This window comes from Zootoca vivipara, chromosome 6 (genome assembly GCF_963506605.1).
Source record: "Zootoca vivipara chromosome 6, rZooViv1.1, whole genome shotgun sequence".
Classification (NCBI taxonomy): domain Eukaryota; kingdom Metazoa; phylum Chordata; class Lepidosauria; order Squamata; family Lacertidae; genus Zootoca; species Zootoca vivipara.
Window position 1 is genome coordinate 28,695,561 of NC_083281.1, and position 16,734 is coordinate 28,712,294.

Genomic DNA, 16,734 nt, shown 5'->3' on the forward strand with positions numbered 1-16,734 from the left:
ATGATCCGAATGCTTCAGGTGCCGGGGCAAAGCCCCAGCCGCGCCGCCCCGTGTGAAGCCCAGGGACCCGGCAGCGGGCGGCGCGCGAAGCTGCAGGACCCGGCAGGACCCGGCAGCAGCCTCAGCCGTGCCGCATGAAGCCCTGGGACCCAGCAGCAGGCTCACCGGGCGGCGCAAGAAAGCCCCGTACTTAATAATGCTGTACCATGCTTACCGGTAATAAAAAAAAAAGACATCCCCCGAAAATAAGCCGTGATGTGTTTTTTTAGAGGAAAAATAAATATAAGACGTGTCTTATTTTAGGAGAAACACGGTATACATCACAAGTCGTGATATATTACCAGGTCAAAAATTATGAAACTGGTATCACAATACGGACTTCAAACCGGTTTTGGATGCTATATCACCCAGCCCTAACACACATCATGATTTGCAATATATTGCCAGGTCAAAAATTATGAAAGCGATAGAACGATACAGACTTCAAACCGGTTTTGGACGATATATTGATATATTGCCCAGCCCTACCATCAGCCCTAGCCCAAACCAGTGTCCCCTGAATATGGCATAATAGCTGTGCTCTCCAGGATCTGTGCAGAGCTCCCCCGATTATCCCACCGAGGATCAATAAACATCTTTGCCTCGTAGCTACAGAAGGAGGTGCCACATATTAGTGCGCCCATTAATAGCCCTGTGAGCTTGCAGCTGAACGCTCAAGTTATCATGCTCACCCTTTAAAAAGAGGCCGCAGCGTGTAAAGGAAAGAATGCTTCAAGCTGGCGTCCCCACACAACCACTCACCCTCTACTGTGGGCGATGCAGCGATCTCCTCCCTCTCCCGCAGCGGCAGGGCACTAAGGCGCGGCACATCCTCTGGCACCATGGCACGAGACTGCCCCAGGGCCACTGAGGCATGCCGACACACGTGCTTGATCCGAGGGCCCTGCACGGGGGACTCCTGGCCCTGCAAGGGAAGAGAATTAGGATCGGCCATGGGCATGAATGGTAAACAGCAGGGCCGGCCCTGGAAACCAGCCCCGCCCCCCCAGTTCTCAGTGAATCTGCACCACCTGACACTTGCCAGGAGTACAGAGGACTGCACTGCTAAAAGCCACTGGCGGGACAGACCAAGAAAGGCAATATGCACAGAGGATACCCGTGTCTACATAGGATCCATTGCTCTGGAAACCAGAATCACTGGAGTTCAGCTACACCACCGTATATACATGCAAATAGGGCACCAGTTACCTGCTTCCTGTCCTCTTTCTTGTCCTCTTCTGCCACTTTGAGTTCAGTAGTCACCTCCTGCTTAACGGGGACCTTTGGAGTCTCAAAGAGCTCAGTATTGACTGTTTGACAGCCCTATAGGGAAGAGACACACAGATGAAAGATAGTTGGTTACTTAGTTAGCATCTGAGACTCTTTTTGCGTATACCAAATGTCCCAAGCAACACTGTCCCTCTCCCCATCATAATGGCAGCTCTCAGCCTGCAAATGTGTTTGTGGAAACTGACCTGTGACGCCAGTTGCACAAACACAGAACAACGTGCCTATATGTATAGTGCTGTCCAGATATTGCTGAGACTCTTAACTCCCATCAACCCCAGCCAGCATGGTCAATGGTCAGGGATGCTGGGAGTCACAGTCCACAACTTCTGGTGGGCACCATGTTGGCTAACCTATGGAGACACAACTGTATTGCAAAGCAAAGAACTGGACATACCTTCCGAACAGTCCAATGGCTGGTACTAAAAATTCAGACTCTCTTTAAAAAGCAAAACAAAGATGACACTGGAAACCCACAGTCTTGGCTCCCGGGAATTGAGGAAAAACCTAAAAGTGAAGGCCGTTTGCGCGGGACTCGTGAAAACAAGAGGCGCTTCGGTGGGAGCTGTGTGACTTCTACTCTCAGTATAGCTACTGTACCCCAATCACCACCTTCAGCCTCAGCCTCTCTCTCTCCCTCCTTCATCCCCACACTTATAGACTTGTAGAGTTGGAAGGAACCCCTGAGGGTCATCTAGTCCAACCTCCTGCAATGCATTACTGGTCTATTTCAGGATTCTCGGCTTTTCTTCCCCAACACACATCAACACACACAAAAAATCAAAGACTATTTGGGGGGGGACCCCAAACATTAATTATACCAGAAACAAAGCTTTCAAAATGGAAGCATGTGCATTTACGCACGCTTGCTCTTTATGTTAATGTAATAAAATCAAAGAGTGATTTCTGAATGCAAAATGGAGAATTTCACTTACCTAGAAATTCTGGTTGTTCAAAGAATATGAGGTTTAGATTATTTAAACACAACTCTTTAGACACCCAAGCTAGGCGAATGGGCATTAAGATGGCAAATGTGATTCGATGAAACAAGGGCAAAGTGGCACACACTTGGGTATAAAAAAAAAATTGACAGGTGAAACTCAGAAAATTAGAATAACGTCGAAAAGTGCATTTATTTCAGTAATGCAACTTAAAAGGTGAAACCAATATATGAGATAGATGCATGACATACAAAGCAAGATATGTCAAGCCTTTATTTGTTGTAATTGTAATTATTTGTCATTAGACGGGTCAATTATAAATGGAATGTAATTACAGTAATGAAATGTAATAGCGATGTTTATTTTTGTATTATTGTAACTATTTGTTTTATTACTGTGGAATTTCCAAAAGAAAACATTTGTAAAAATTAAAAGAAAAATAAAAAATAATAAGTTGCATTACTGAAATAAATGCACTTTTCAGCGATATTTTAATTTTCCGAGTTTCACCTGTATGAGAAGGGCTGGGTGATATAAGCTTTTCTATGTTGCAATGTATCACCAGTCAAACACCGCGATATTGTGATACATGCGATGTTTAAAAGCAGAGGGAGCCAGTATGGGACAGCTGCACATTCCTACATTTCAGGGGGTTGGACTAGAGGATCCTCAGGGTCCCTTCCAATTCTATGATTCTAAGTACCCCATCTCTGTTTTAATGGGAAAAATGACCTGTGTGGACACTTATACAGGGTGAACGTTAAGTTTACTGACAACGTCTCTTGATGAACAATACACAGTACCACAGTGGGGTATGGAGCTTAAAAACAAAATAGATAAATCAAAACCATTAACTGAGGCCCCAAAAGACCACTGGCATTTCCTTCTACAATGCACAGCCTTGCCTATCGCACCAAAGCCTTGCCACTCCCACCCCTGAGGCTTCTCTTACCGGTGTCATTTTGAAGTGCTTCTGCTGATCGATCTTGTACAGCTGTACCTTGGCACGAGTGAGCAAGCTGTATACCTTATCCATGCTTGACAGCTGGGTAATAAGGGGCTTTGGCTCCTCTGCAGGGGGCTTCAGTGCCTCCGAGCGCAGGCTAGCTGGCTCTCCCTCACTCTCTGAACTCTCAGCTGCCACCTCCTCCTCCTCCTCCTCCTCCTCCTCCTCTTCCACTTGGGCCGACGGAGGGAGAATCCTCCGGATGGCCACCTTGTGAACTACGCCAGGAGAATTGACATCCTCCATGGTGATCAGCTCTTTGCCCTGAGCCCCAAGTGGACTAGAAACCTCTGGGAAGAGGGGCAAGGCAAGGTGGTTCGTCCTTCCCAACAGCTTCTTGCCACTGCGGGTCACAACTGGCTCGTAAGGGAGCAGGAGACCCTCTTGCTGCAGTGCGGGGAGGTCCCTCCTGAGCTCGGGGGACGCAGGCACTAGATCAGATTCCTCAGGAGACACCGTCAGAGATTCGTAGATCTTAAGGTGTGCCTCGCTGGGTGTGAACTGGGGGGCTCGCAGCAGCGGGGTCCGCTTGGCTGGGGGAGATGGGGTTGGTGCTGGAGTACTGAGCAAAGGAGACGAATCTTCGCAAGGAAGATGGAAGAGCGCCTTGCCTGTATCCTTGGGGGACGATGTGGGGCTCAGTGAGGTCCACCTGAATGTGGGCTCCCGAAGGATGGAACGGCGCTTCTCAGGTAGGGCGGGAATGGAGGAAGGTAGGAGGGGCACACTGGGGGAAGGCGGGGGCGACAGGGCCCGAGAGGTATCTTTATCAGGGGAGCTAGGGGCTGGGGGAGTCAGCTGAAGGGGAGTCTCCAGCAATGGCAGCATGGGAGTCTCCTGCTTGTCTGCACAAGGCCCATCCGCTGCAGCGCTTTCCACGGGCTTGGCTGCCTTCTGCGGAACCTCGTCCATAAAGCGGCGGGGGGTCCGGATGAGGCGCGACGAGCGGGCGCTCACCACGGGCATGATGAACTGGCGGATATTCTTCAGGAAGTTGGCCTTGTGACCTGGTGCCTCTTCGAAGCCAGGCCCGCCAAGCTGCTGTGCAGCTGCTACAGCCTCCTCCCTGGCTTTGGCCGGCAGGTGCTGTGAAGCCAAACGCTGGGCCCGCTGCGTAGCGGTCAGGGGAGGACGCCCACGACCCCTTTTCGAACACTGCGCCCGCGTGGAAAGGGCAACGCTGGAAGTCCCCTCCTCGGAAACAACTCCTGACCCGTCACTCTGCGGGCAGGGCTGCTGGTGCTCTTGTTGGCCAGCTATCTCACTGGGCGAAGCCGGAACGCCACCTCCCGGTGCTGGAGCTTCTGGTTCTGGCTCAGAAGCCTCCAGCTCGACAGGAGCCTCTGGTAGTTGCTCAGATTCTTGGGCAATCACCTCCAGTTGTGGCTCTGGCTCTGGGGCAGCAAGTTCTGGCTGGGGCTCTGGCTCTGGCTCTGGGGAAAGGACCTCTGCCTGAGATTCTGGAGTAGAAGACTCGTCTTTCTGTTCCGGCTCTGGGGCAGACCCATCCGACTCCGACAAAGGGGCCTCTGACTCCGATACAGACCGGGAAGGAAGTGGGGAGATTCCCTTCCTCGGCACAACGCTCCACTTCCTCTTACGCCCCCTCCTGTGCCCGGGAGTCTTTAGCCGGACATGGGTCACCACCAGCTGGCCGGACTTGTGCCGCTTGGCCTTTGAGAAGAACTTCAGGATGAGTGGCGGCTTTTTCGGGGGCTCCTGGGGCGGAGGGGAAGGGCTGGCCGCTTGGCATGGCGAGGGTGACCGAGGGCTGCTGCTGCTGCTGGGTTCCAGGGTGGAATCTGGAGCTTTGGTGCTTTGACAAGGAGGCTTTGGTCTTGCAATGAGCCTCTTTGTGAGAGAGCCCCGTGGCCGGCCTCGCGGCCTGGGTGACACAACAGAGTTGAGGTCCTTCTCCATTTGTGACGGAAGGGCAGGGGAGACGGAGGGTTTCGTGGGGTCGCCCGGCTCTGAGTCTGCTTCAGGCTGCTCAGGAAGCATGCCACCAACTTGGGGGCTGGAAGCCGACAGCCGATCTGTCCTTGCTGGAGACCCCTTGTTGCTCTGAAGCAGCTCAGCCAAAGCCTTCACCATCCGCTCCCGCTGGGATTCCACAGCTCTCTGCTTTGACAGCCGCTTGGAAAGGGTGTCCTCAGCAAGCCCCCTTTTTTTCCGACCACGTGCTGGCAGCACTGCACCTGTAAGGAGAGAAGGAAACCTTGCCTGTCAAAATGCCTCTGAAGTTTCCAACCTACAAGGGCAGTGTGTACAGCACCAGGCCCCGGATATAACATGATGGGAAGTGCTCCTCCAGAGAGCTGAAGGATGCTCAATACTTCAACTTGCAGACAGTTTTGTTGAAATGGTTAAACACTTGGACTGGTCACTTACAGTAAGTAAACAACTGCTTCCAGATGAGCACATGCAGCACCACTGACAGCATGTGCACTGAGACAGGCAGCACCCATAATTCCTTACTAGCAGGAAAACATAGGAGGACACTGAAGAAGGCATTTTCTTCCACCGATGATTAGTAACATGTATTCCCCACTTTTGAGGAGTCAAGACTTTTCAGCACCTATGCTCCAGAGCTCCCTGCCTGTTGATATGACAGTCACTGTCTTGATTCTGGCACCTACTAAAAACTCCCTTTTGTTTACGCAAGCCTACCGAGACAGATAATTTTAATTTGCTATTTTTTTTAATGTCTACTTGTCCTTAAGCTGCTGATTTTATCCACATTTTGACTTGCTTTTAAAGTTTGGTGAATTTATCAATATATAACAAAATTAATAAGAAAATGCTGTTTTATATAAATTGCTTAGAGTTCTTTCTTTTAAAATCAAGTGGTCTATACATTTTGTTAAATAAATGAAGTTAACAGTTCTGTCAGATTCTCTTCAGTATTCCCCAGAGTGCACCTATAGGGAAGCTGTGATAATATACATTAAAAAAAAAAAAATCTCAGTCAACTCTTTGTAAGTCAGATGATGAACCAGTTAAACCTTCCATCGGTTGGCAGCCCTTGTAACAACAGAAAGCAAGAAGACACAATTTGCTAGGAACAAAGGTGAAACTCCATATCTGGTAGGCATGCAACTGAGCTAAGGCAAACGGCATGACAAAAAGATGGGAAAATTGCTGGGCTTCTGATTGCATATTACATTTCCATGCCACGGATCCATCCAAGGATCACAGGGTGGCCGTGTACATTATCAAAACACAAAAATGCATACCCTAGTAACAAACAAAAATTACCCACCCAGTTTAAAAGACCATAGTTGGCTTAATTAGCCCAAGGCTACCTTTGCTTTTGTTTTAGTTCAAATTCTGGATGCTGCTTTTATACTGTAACTGTTTCATTTTCTCACTTGTACTATAGTATTGGTAGATGTAGCTGTCTGTTTTCACTACATAAAGTTGATCTCAGTGTTCCATAAGCTGAAGATCAAGACACGCAAGCAGGGCAACTAATTAATATAATGAATTGTTTGCTTTGGATAGCTTTCTTGTAACAAAAAAACGGTTGTGGGGGCACCACATCTAGACTTCCTGTGCCTGCTTTTTTGGTAAGAGAAGTAGCACATAATCTAAACATGCTATTAACATGTAACATGTAGTTTGGCCCTCTGACAGAATGCTGTGCTTTATTCCTACTACTACTACTATTTTAGTCTGTGCTTGTTTCTGTTCAACAGAATTTCTTAATTGGTTTTTTATGTGTTGTTTTTCCATGTTGCTATTGCTGGGACTTAAGTGTGTGTGTAAGATGCTCCAGACCACTGTCAGATCGGCCAGAAAACCATCAAGAGGCACCTGCAATGGCACCCTTACCTCTTTTAAACCGTAGAGCAGCACACAGCGAGCTCTGAGAGGCGTCATCCTCTGAATGGAAGCCCAGGAACTCCTTCTGCCAGGCAAGAGAGAAGGAACTGGAGTCACAAGAAGTGAGGGTCACATTCAAGGCAGAAACCACCCGGCCCTTTCCTTACAGCAGATCACCCATGTAGCCAAGGTTAAACCCCATTCTTCCAACACCACTGCCCAACTCTGGGGTGCCTCCCCATCACCACCACTGCCCACACAATTCTTTGAAAATAAAGGGGGAGGATTTATTTACATTTCTAAGCCACACTTTATTCAAGCAGATTCCAGGGCAGCGTACAATAGACAAAACACCTGGGGAGGACTGTGTACAATGTGTTAATGGCAGAGCAGCAAGACACATCTTCAAAAACAAACCCTGCAGAGTTACTTGGCATCATTCAGATTTGTTTGATGAGAAGTGTCTCAGTGTTACAGAGCTTATTCAAATGTATGGACATACGGATGCCAAAGCACGTATACATCTACTGGGAATTGCGTGCAAAATGGCCAGTTTGCCCTGCACTTCTCAGAGAAGCAGCAATCAAAGCTTTTTCCGTATGTGGCTGCTGTGATTACTACAGGGCAAGTCAGTCATTTATTATTACTGTTACTGAAAATTCTATACTGCCCTTCATCCAAGAATCCCCGAGCCGTTTACAATATGAAGACACAAAAATACACACCACAGTAACAAGCAAAAACAATACTCCCACTTTAAAAGGCCATAGATGGTTTAATTAGCCAAAGGTCTGGGAGAAGAGGGATGTTTTTGCCCAGCGCCTAAAAGTATCTTACAAAGGTGCCAGGTGAGCCTCTCTGGGGAGAGCACTCCACAAAGAGGGAGCCACTGCAAAAAAGGCCTATTTTCATGTTGACACCCTCCAGATCTCATGTGGAGGAGGCACACAAAGAAGGGTCTCAGAAGATGATCTACTCACAACTGACACACTGTGTATAAGAGAATTGGCCCAACACATGGGTTACTTTATATGGAAACCAAGTGCTATGTATCAGATTTCCCACATCTATACAAAATAACCTCAGACCCACATCTGAGCACAGAGTGGACTCATCTTTGGACGTGCAGAGAAAGTTCCTGGGCCTGCTGTCCCTCTCTTCTGAAATGTGAGAGTCAGGTTAGACTGGGTCTCAGCAAACACAAAACCCCCAGACATAGCCATAAATTTATCCATGTTGGGGGACTGATTCTGAAGGTCCCAAAGAAATTTAGGGAACTCTCAGGCACTGCATGCAAGGCTGGAGGTAATGGCCGCTGGGTGACAGATGGCATGCAAAGTGTACATCAGATTATGGATGGAGCAACTCCTGGAGAAGATCAACAGGGAAGCATGAGAGCCATTATCTCTCTTTACCTATTTTCCATGGATTCTCAGATTCTCTTACATTTGCAGCTATAAAGTGGGTGGTTGCTTCTGAATTCGAATTCAAGTCCTTCTGCATCCCCATGCAGCAGTTCTTGGAACTGTGCTGCAAAGGGGAAGCATTACTGGAAGCAGACAGCTGCTATAAGCTGTGGATATACACTGCACATGCAGCAAGATATGCTTTAGTCTATATCAGAGCTGTGGAACCTGTGGTCCTCTAGAAGTTGCTGGACTCCAACTCCCATCAGAACCACCCCACCTGGTGGATGGTCGGAAATGATGGGGTCTGTTGATCCAGCAATCTCTGGAGAGTCAAAGGTTCCTCAACCCTGGGCTAGATGCTATTCAGTGCTGATTTGGATATGGTATATGTGCAAACCTAGTAACACCTATCTAGCCAATGCTTCCTCCTTTCTCTCCACTGTGTGCATATAGTATAGCTGTAATAGACTGTCAAAGGAAGGCCTACTATTCAGAATTTGTTCATTGTTCCAGAAAGAGTTTTCAGCAAGAGGTCAGCAGAATCATCTCAAAATGCACCACAGAGCATGTGGTCTACTACTGCAGTAGAGAGCAACCAGCCAGGAAATGAAAGTTCCTTATAATTCTTGAGAGTTCTTCATTTTCTAACTGTTACTCTCCGATCAAAGCAATGAATGATGTGAGACAGAACTCTGGGTTCCATTCGGAAATTCTCAGTATATTTGAGCCGACAGGTGAGACCAAACCTGTGTTCAGCTAAGGCAGCAGGGCAGGTGGGGTTAACTGTTATTTTACCCCATTCTTCAGTCAAAAAGAGGGCCCCAGAACAGCTTACAAATGTCAGTGATAGCATCTGGTGTGATCTGGCCAAGAAAGAGAAACTAGGATAGGACTATGCAGTTAGATGCAAACTTGCTTTTTAATTGAGAGATCAGCAGGGCAGGTGTAGTACCAGTTCACTCCTATACTTTATGTCATGGAAATGAATGGCAGCTATCCATTCCTGTGGGGAAACAGCTATATGTGGGAAATGAATTACAGTGGGGGCAAAACTTTCCCTTCATCCATACACCTCAGACTGGTCTCACTTCTGGGCTGCAGGAAGAGGGAAAGCAATATATTTTAACACCCATCACCAAAAAAATAGAATCAGGGTTGCGATAAGGTAGAAAAGGTGCCCCCAGTTCCACATCCGTACATACTTCAGTGTTGGCACTGCTACTGCAGCAATTGGGGGGGGGGGAACCAAACACTTTGTTTTGCTGTAGTCTACAAGTGCATGCCTTGTGTTTTTGTGCAAACTGCAGCAATAGGAGCAAGTGGTGGTTTCAACTTCTGGGAACTGGAGGTAGCAAACAGGGTTGGCAGGATAAGAACTGGAACTTGCCACCCTCTTCTCCGCCCCAAGCCTGGTGGGCTTTCAGGGAGCATCATTGCTCTCTCAATCTCATGGTAAAATCAGGTGGCTGAGGGTCTATCAGTTTAGGAAAGAAACAGTGTTACCAATAAAGAAGGCATTAATGATTAGCGTCCACATACTTGGGGAAAACCATAGATAAGGAGGACGCAAGTTTGTGATCAAAACGACATTTTAGGTGAAGGAAAAGAAAAAAACCCAAACCACCTAACATGAACCTGTGAACTTAAGAAGAGGATCATTATGGCAGTTGAGCCTCTACATCAGTGTTTCCCAAACTTGGTTCTCCAACTGTTTTTGGACTACAACTCCCATCATCCCTAGCTAGCAGGCCCAGTGGCCAAGGATCATGGGAACTGTAGTTCAAAAACAGCTGGAGACATAAGTTTGGGAAACACTGCTACACACACACACACACACACACACACACACACACACACACACACACCCCTAAAGCAGAGATGGGGAGACTTTTTCAGCCTGAGGATCACCGTTTAAGGAAGAAATATAATTGGTGGGCAGAACCAGAGGCGAAGTGGGCACAGCAACAACATTCCAGCCAGGCAAAAGCACTAGGGGGGCACAGCATGGCCAGTGAGGATTATGGCCAGCATGGCCAGTGAGGGGAGAGTTCAGAGGGCAAGCTCAAGGGCCACATTTTGCCCCTGGGTGTAAGCATCCAAGCCTTGGTCTAAGGAACCAGAATTCAGCCAGAAACGCCCTCTTCAGGTGTTACTCATGCAAACAGCAGATCTCCCCTCACCCCCGGCCGAGTTGTCCTTCTGCAACAACATGCTGTGTGCAGACACCAACTCACAGAGAAGGGCTCCATGCAACTAGGCTTCCCAATCATGCAGAGTCTCTGCATGCGAATAGCTACTCCTTCTGCTTTTAGACCTGCCCCCCCCTCCAGCGTCAACACCAGTATAACCTACACATAACTAAAATGGACTAGAGCTTGCGCAAGTCTATCCAGGAAGTCCAGGGCTGAGAGAAGCTTGATATGCGGAATGTTCATGCGTCCGTTGATAACAAACTGAGGATGGAGAGGGAAGACAACTGACCTGCCAAAGGCCTAACAGCTTATAGCAAGTATCCTGGAGAATTTGGGGGTGGGGGAGAAAGAAAGAGGGAGGAGCCTCTCTTGGAAACGGTGTTTTCTCCCTCTCCCCATATAGCTAGAAAACACAAATACAAATTTTGGGTCCTGGTAATCCTCTAGTATAATACAGAAGAAAGTCTCAGCGATTGGGGGGGGGGGGAAGCAGGGGCAGGGATCAGACCAAGGCCCCTCCACAAAGGTGTCCCCAAGGGCACCTCTTGGCTTTCTCCTATGTAAGCGAGTGGTTGCCATTAAATCCTATGGGAAGGTAGTAGGTAAGGGAGTCATTTCCTAATGGACAATCTTCTGGGGCTGCATGCTAGGGGTAGGTGGGAGCAGCAAGGAAAATAGGCATGTTAATGGATGTGACAGTAGGCTACGTTCCAGACACATGAAAGCTAGTGGTGTCTATAGCTACCTACCTATAGCTACCTCCACCCAGGCAGGCAAGCTCCGCCATTAGGCACTTGAGGAAGGAATGAGGGAGGACTGATGGAAGGTGTGGCCTAGTGAGACTCTTGAGGGTCACACAGAGAAGGCTGCAGGGGGCACATCGGCCCCAAGGTTCCCTATCCTCACAATAAGGGCACCTCCAAACCTGGTGGCCAAGCACCCACTGGCAGGTTGGCAAGCCCTCCCTCCAGACAAGAAACCCCACACATCCTAATAGGCATCCCCCCCCCACATGAGTCATTTATGAATATAAAACACTAGGGCTGCAACGTTTGATTAAAACTTTGGAAATGGAACTGAATAATTGCCTTAAAAAGGTGCCCCTGATTAAGCGAGTGAATTGTTTTAATATTACTTGAACACAAGTGTTCATAAAAATTGCAGATGGCAATCACAATAGGGCAGTTCCAGAAGGACAGCACACACAGCAAAGAGTGCTGTAGTACCTTATTTTTAAAAATAATTGGTAGCATTTTTAAAAATAATTGGTAGAGACATATGTACATTTTTTGAGAGCAGTGGTAGGGAGCAGTGAAGCCAGAAGAAAACAAAATACATAAATAACAGAGACAATTATGAAAAAACCTAAGAGAGTGACCACTAACAAGACAAGGTTGGCAATAATGCAAAGCTCCTGGCACTAGTAAGCTGGGGGGCAAATGACAGTTCCTAGGACTCCTAGAATTGTTAAAAGTGGCATAAATGTGCTTTAAATGTATGGTGTGGCTGGGACCTTAAAACACACACAATCCCAATGATATTTCAGGCATCTGGTGAAGAGGATGCTAGTCCACAAAAGCATATGCCATAATAAATGTTCCAGCCTTCAAGGTGCCGTGAGATTCCTCCCAGTGGGAGAAAGAAAAATGTATTTTGGAACACCTGATGCAACTTATGTCCGCACATCATCTAGAAACAGAAGAAATCTGCTTGTTGTTACAAACGATCGCTTGGCCTCTTGCATGCCAGTTTCTGCAGTTTTTTAGATTTTTATTTTAGCACACCTGTATCTTGCCTTCCTTCCTTCCTTCCTTCGTGGAACTCAAAGCAATGTTTGTGGGGTTCCCTGGCCATTGTCCAGTTTAGATTCAGCAAGGTGGCTGTGTCGTCATGTACCCCCATCAGACATTTACCCTGGGATGGATCTTAATCGATTAACCAACCAAAACTCATCCAATTAATCAGCCAACGTTTATTTGAACGGGTGGACAGCTTTACTGGGGGGGAAACAGCTAACTCCATAGTTCATGATGTGAAGGTCACATTGTTCACAGATCACAGAGGAAACACAGGACCGGGTTCACAAGGCTCTGCTGTCACAGAAGGCACAGGGATATTGCACACTTAAATGCAGTGTCGAAATCTTCTTGCACGCATGCAACTGGCACTCCAAGGGCAGGCAGCTTGTCAAGCCTCCTTCCCTGATGGAACAATAGGGAGATTATGCAAAGATGCTTCCATATAGGATATTGCTCATACGCATGCTCAAGCTGAGACACACTGCATAACGCCTCCTGCTGAACGCTTGAACCCGGACTCAAGAACAGCAAGACAATGAACCAACCATCCTTATATTTTGAGGACCAATCCTAGGGTGTATTTTTCCCTCTCTATCACTGATTTGTGATTCTGAAAAAAAAAATTCAACAAATATGTCTCAAGCCAACTACTGATCTCTAGAGCAGGGGTCGGCAAGGTTTACCTCGCCTGGGCTGGTTCACTCCAGCGGAGATCCCTTTGTGGGCTGGATTGCGTGTGTGCATGCGCGCCCGCTATTTCCGGCGTCTGCATCTGCGCAGACACGATTTCCGGCATCGGCGTCTGCACAGACGCGATTTCTGGTGTCGGCGTCCACAGACGCAATGTCCAGCACTGCGGAAGCGAGTCCCCGAGCCACGCTGCATCGGTTTAGCACAGCGTGCAGGGACTCGCCAAGTAGGTGGATCGGTTTGGGGGCGGCTCATAGGCCCCGTGGGCTGCTTGTGGCCCATGGGCCTTAGGTTGCCTACCCCTGCTCTAGAGTGTCTTAATTCACCCATGCCCTCCCTGACCTGTTGTGGGTAATTATCCACTGCAGACACAGAAAGTGGAGAAAACGGGAATTGATGAAACAGAGGCAAACAAGGGCCCTGTCTAGGTGTGCCAGTATTACACTTTTGGTAAAGGTTACTGAAGGGCTTCCCAGGTTTGTTTGTTTTTAAAAATATTTTATTTCAACTCAACAGCAAGCAGGGAAAGTGTTTCCAGACAGTTCCCATGTGTCTGTTACGATGGTTATAAAAGCAGCAGTAACTGGAGCTAGCTCTTACCTTGGCTGCGAGGAAGAATGCCATTCAACCTCACATGGCCATTTCTGACACTGGTCACATTAGGGACTGGTATACCAAGCATCATTAAAAGCTTACTAGAACACTATTATTATTATTATTATTATTATTTTGCCACAACAACTAAAAGTGACTAACAACCCCTTCCTTCAATACATACATCAAAACCAAAGGGGAAAAAAGATACATTAAAAACATCCCTTCCACTCCAGGTGGTCATAGATAAGTTAAAAACAAAAAGCCTGGTTAAAATGGAATGTTGTTACCTAAAAGTATCCAGTGATGGTGCCAGGCGGGTGTCCCTGGGGAGAGCATTCCACAAATAGGGAGCCACTACTGAAAAGCACCAGAGTAACACTTATCTGCACATCAGCTTTCCACAGCCTGGTGCCCTACTGATACTGTGGACTACAGCTCCTGACAACTCCAGCCATTTTGGCCCACACTCAGGGGTGGTGGAATTTTTCAGTCCAAAATATTTGGAAGGAAAGACACCATGTTGGGGAAGGCTGCAGTAGACACATGCAGGGCTGTGACCCAAACTTTATTCCAAGGACAATACGATGGAACAGGTTTGAAAAACACTTGCAGCCAGGTCGTCTGTGGCGAGTAAGAACTTTCCACACATGTACAGCCATCTTGTGGAAATGCAAACCACAACTGGATCTGGCCAGAGGTCGTGCAATAGCTGTTGCATGAACCAGAGATACAAAGATGATTACATTTCACCCATGGCAAAGTGGTAGCCTGCATAAAGAAATGCAGGGGCTCAGTTGCCACCGGTGGTGTTTTCTCCTTGAAAGTGCTGAGATATTAGCTATTTAACCAACCCAAGAAACAGAAACACACACCACCAGTTCTTTTATGGTTAGTATTTGGTTGGGTGTTTTTGCCCCTTGGGTGAAGGTGGAATTCTTAGTACTCATATGGTAGGGATTACCTAAACTTGCAGGAGAAGCCGGTGATTTTATGCCCAGCTGTAGACACGATGGAGGGATCTGCTCTTCTCTGCACTGCCTGTAAATTAGAGGGTGTTTTAAAAGCGACCTCAGCTGTTATTCCCAGTTCACATCTCCTTTGTCATCAGGAAGCATGCAAGTCCCCTGTACAGTACAGTGGAACCTCTGTTGTTGAACGCTTCGGAAGCCAAACAATTCGGAACCCGAACGCTGACAACCTGGAAGTGAATGCTTCCATTTTCGAATGATTTTCGGAAGCTGAATGGCTTCCAAGGCATGTTTTTCATTTCTTTCCATTGACTTGCAGCTAACCCATTGATCCTTGGTTTTTGAACTTTTCGGAAACCAAACAGTCTTCGGGAACGGATTAAGTTCGAAAACCGAGGTTCCACTGTACACTAAATACTGTGACCAATTATTATTGTCATAGGCTTCCAAAGTTTCTTTTTACATTAATTTGTCTGCTCAGGATCCTCTGCACATTGCAGAGGATTCTGGGGTGCATTCTATGGCACACTGCATTTACACAAGGTGCCTGTTGCTCTAAATCTGAGGTGGGGAACCAATTTTTTAGCCAGAGGCCTACATTCTCTTCTAGACAACCTGTCTAGGGGGCGGGGCCAGAGGCAAAAGTGGGCAGAACAATGAATACACATTGTCCCCTTTGTACAGTATGCTAGTTTCTTTACACTCACACTTCCCTCTCTATTCTCCACCCAGGCAAGCAAGGGTCTTGAGTTCAGTGACACATTCCAAATTTGCAAAAACGAAACAAAAAACACCACACTCAAGGAGGGTGCCAGGCAGAGCCAGTGGGGGCGTGCACCCTGGGGACAGTCTCAAGAGCCAAAGAGGCTTGGAAGGTCACATTTGACTCCTGGGCCTAAGGTTCCCCACCCCTGCCCTAAATGAACTGAGTGCACACACCAAGACATGTTGACTGGAACTGTACTCTTATGATGCATACAACACTCCCTTTGTGGCTGCATGCTTTACAAGACAATCTGTGGTTGTCAGAAACCTCTTACCAAGGAAACCTTAAAATGCCACCAATGCTTTTTCTATGGATGAACCCACTTCAAGGTTCCTTGGAATGCACTCACAAACCGTGTAGCCCAACAAGTGCTGAGAACCACATATCATTTTGTAGTGCCTATGTCAGGGGTGCCAACAGGTTGCTGTGCTACAACTCCCATCATAACCTAGCAATTGGGAATGCTGGCTGTGGTTGACGGAAGTGCAAATGCAGCAACACCTGGAGTGCTGCAGGTTCCCCATGTTGACCGAAGACAGCAACACTAGCAAGAGATGGATTTAATCACAAGTGATTTCACCAAACCCTCTTCCAAAGGCTGAAGTCACCCTGCCAAGGTGATGGCCTTTCAGTATATTCTGCCCACCCAGTTAAATCTATCAAGGTGTCAAAGCATACATCTCTGGTCACTAGTTGTCCTTGTGTGCTTTCAGCCAAGTTTCTAGTGCTATGGGCAGGTCAAGCAGAAGCTTTCTTACCTTGAGTAGCCCTCTTCCTTTCTCCTACAAACATTCCAGGTCTTCCTAGAAAATAGGCCATCTCACCCTAAGAAGCCCAATTTGTGCCAAATAGTTCTCAAACCTCTTAGCTTAGGGCGCTTTCAAAACTGGTCCCTTTTGCATCTTCTGGAAAACTAACTGCTAGGCACCTGCATGCTTTTTTAATTTACTAGGGGAACCAAATCTGCCATTTAAAAATACCCATCCTGGGCTGTCCCTTGAACAACAACAGAAAGGTCTAGTCAGACGAGATGCTTACAAAACAAAGGTGGTGGGCTCCTTCGGAAGGACAGCATATAAACTGAATAGATAAAGCACAGTACAATTGCATATTACATGCATTTAACTTGCACAATTTCAACCATACATGGTTGAAGATAGATGGCTGAAATCGCGCAAGTTAAATCCAAGCAAGGTGGAAAGTTAAAAGTTCTTT

The 16,734-nt window shown here is 47.4% G+C and overlaps 1 protein-coding gene across 3 annotated transcripts in view; it reads right to left on the reverse strand.

Annotated features, from left to right (window-relative positions):
- The window catches only part of KMT2B (lysine methyltransferase 2B), a 68,237-nt gene that overhangs the window by 41,467 nt on the left and 10,036 nt on the right, over positions 1–16,734 (reverse strand). For 2 of the 3 annotated variants that reach the window (XM_035117080.2, XM_060275713.1), the window contains exons 2-5: positions 7,108–7,183; positions 3,220–5,471; positions 1,249–1,362; positions 802–964 (exon numbers count right to left, since the gene is read on the reverse strand). In XM_035117080.2, the coding sequence (XP_034972971.2) occupies positions 802–964; positions 1,249–1,362; positions 3,220–5,471; positions 7,108–7,183 (2,605 nt within the window). The remainder of the gene's footprint in view (positions 1–801; positions 965–1,248; positions 1,363–3,219; positions 5,472–7,107; positions 7,184–16,734) is intronic. The other variant, XM_035117084.2, reaches the window with a different exon arrangement.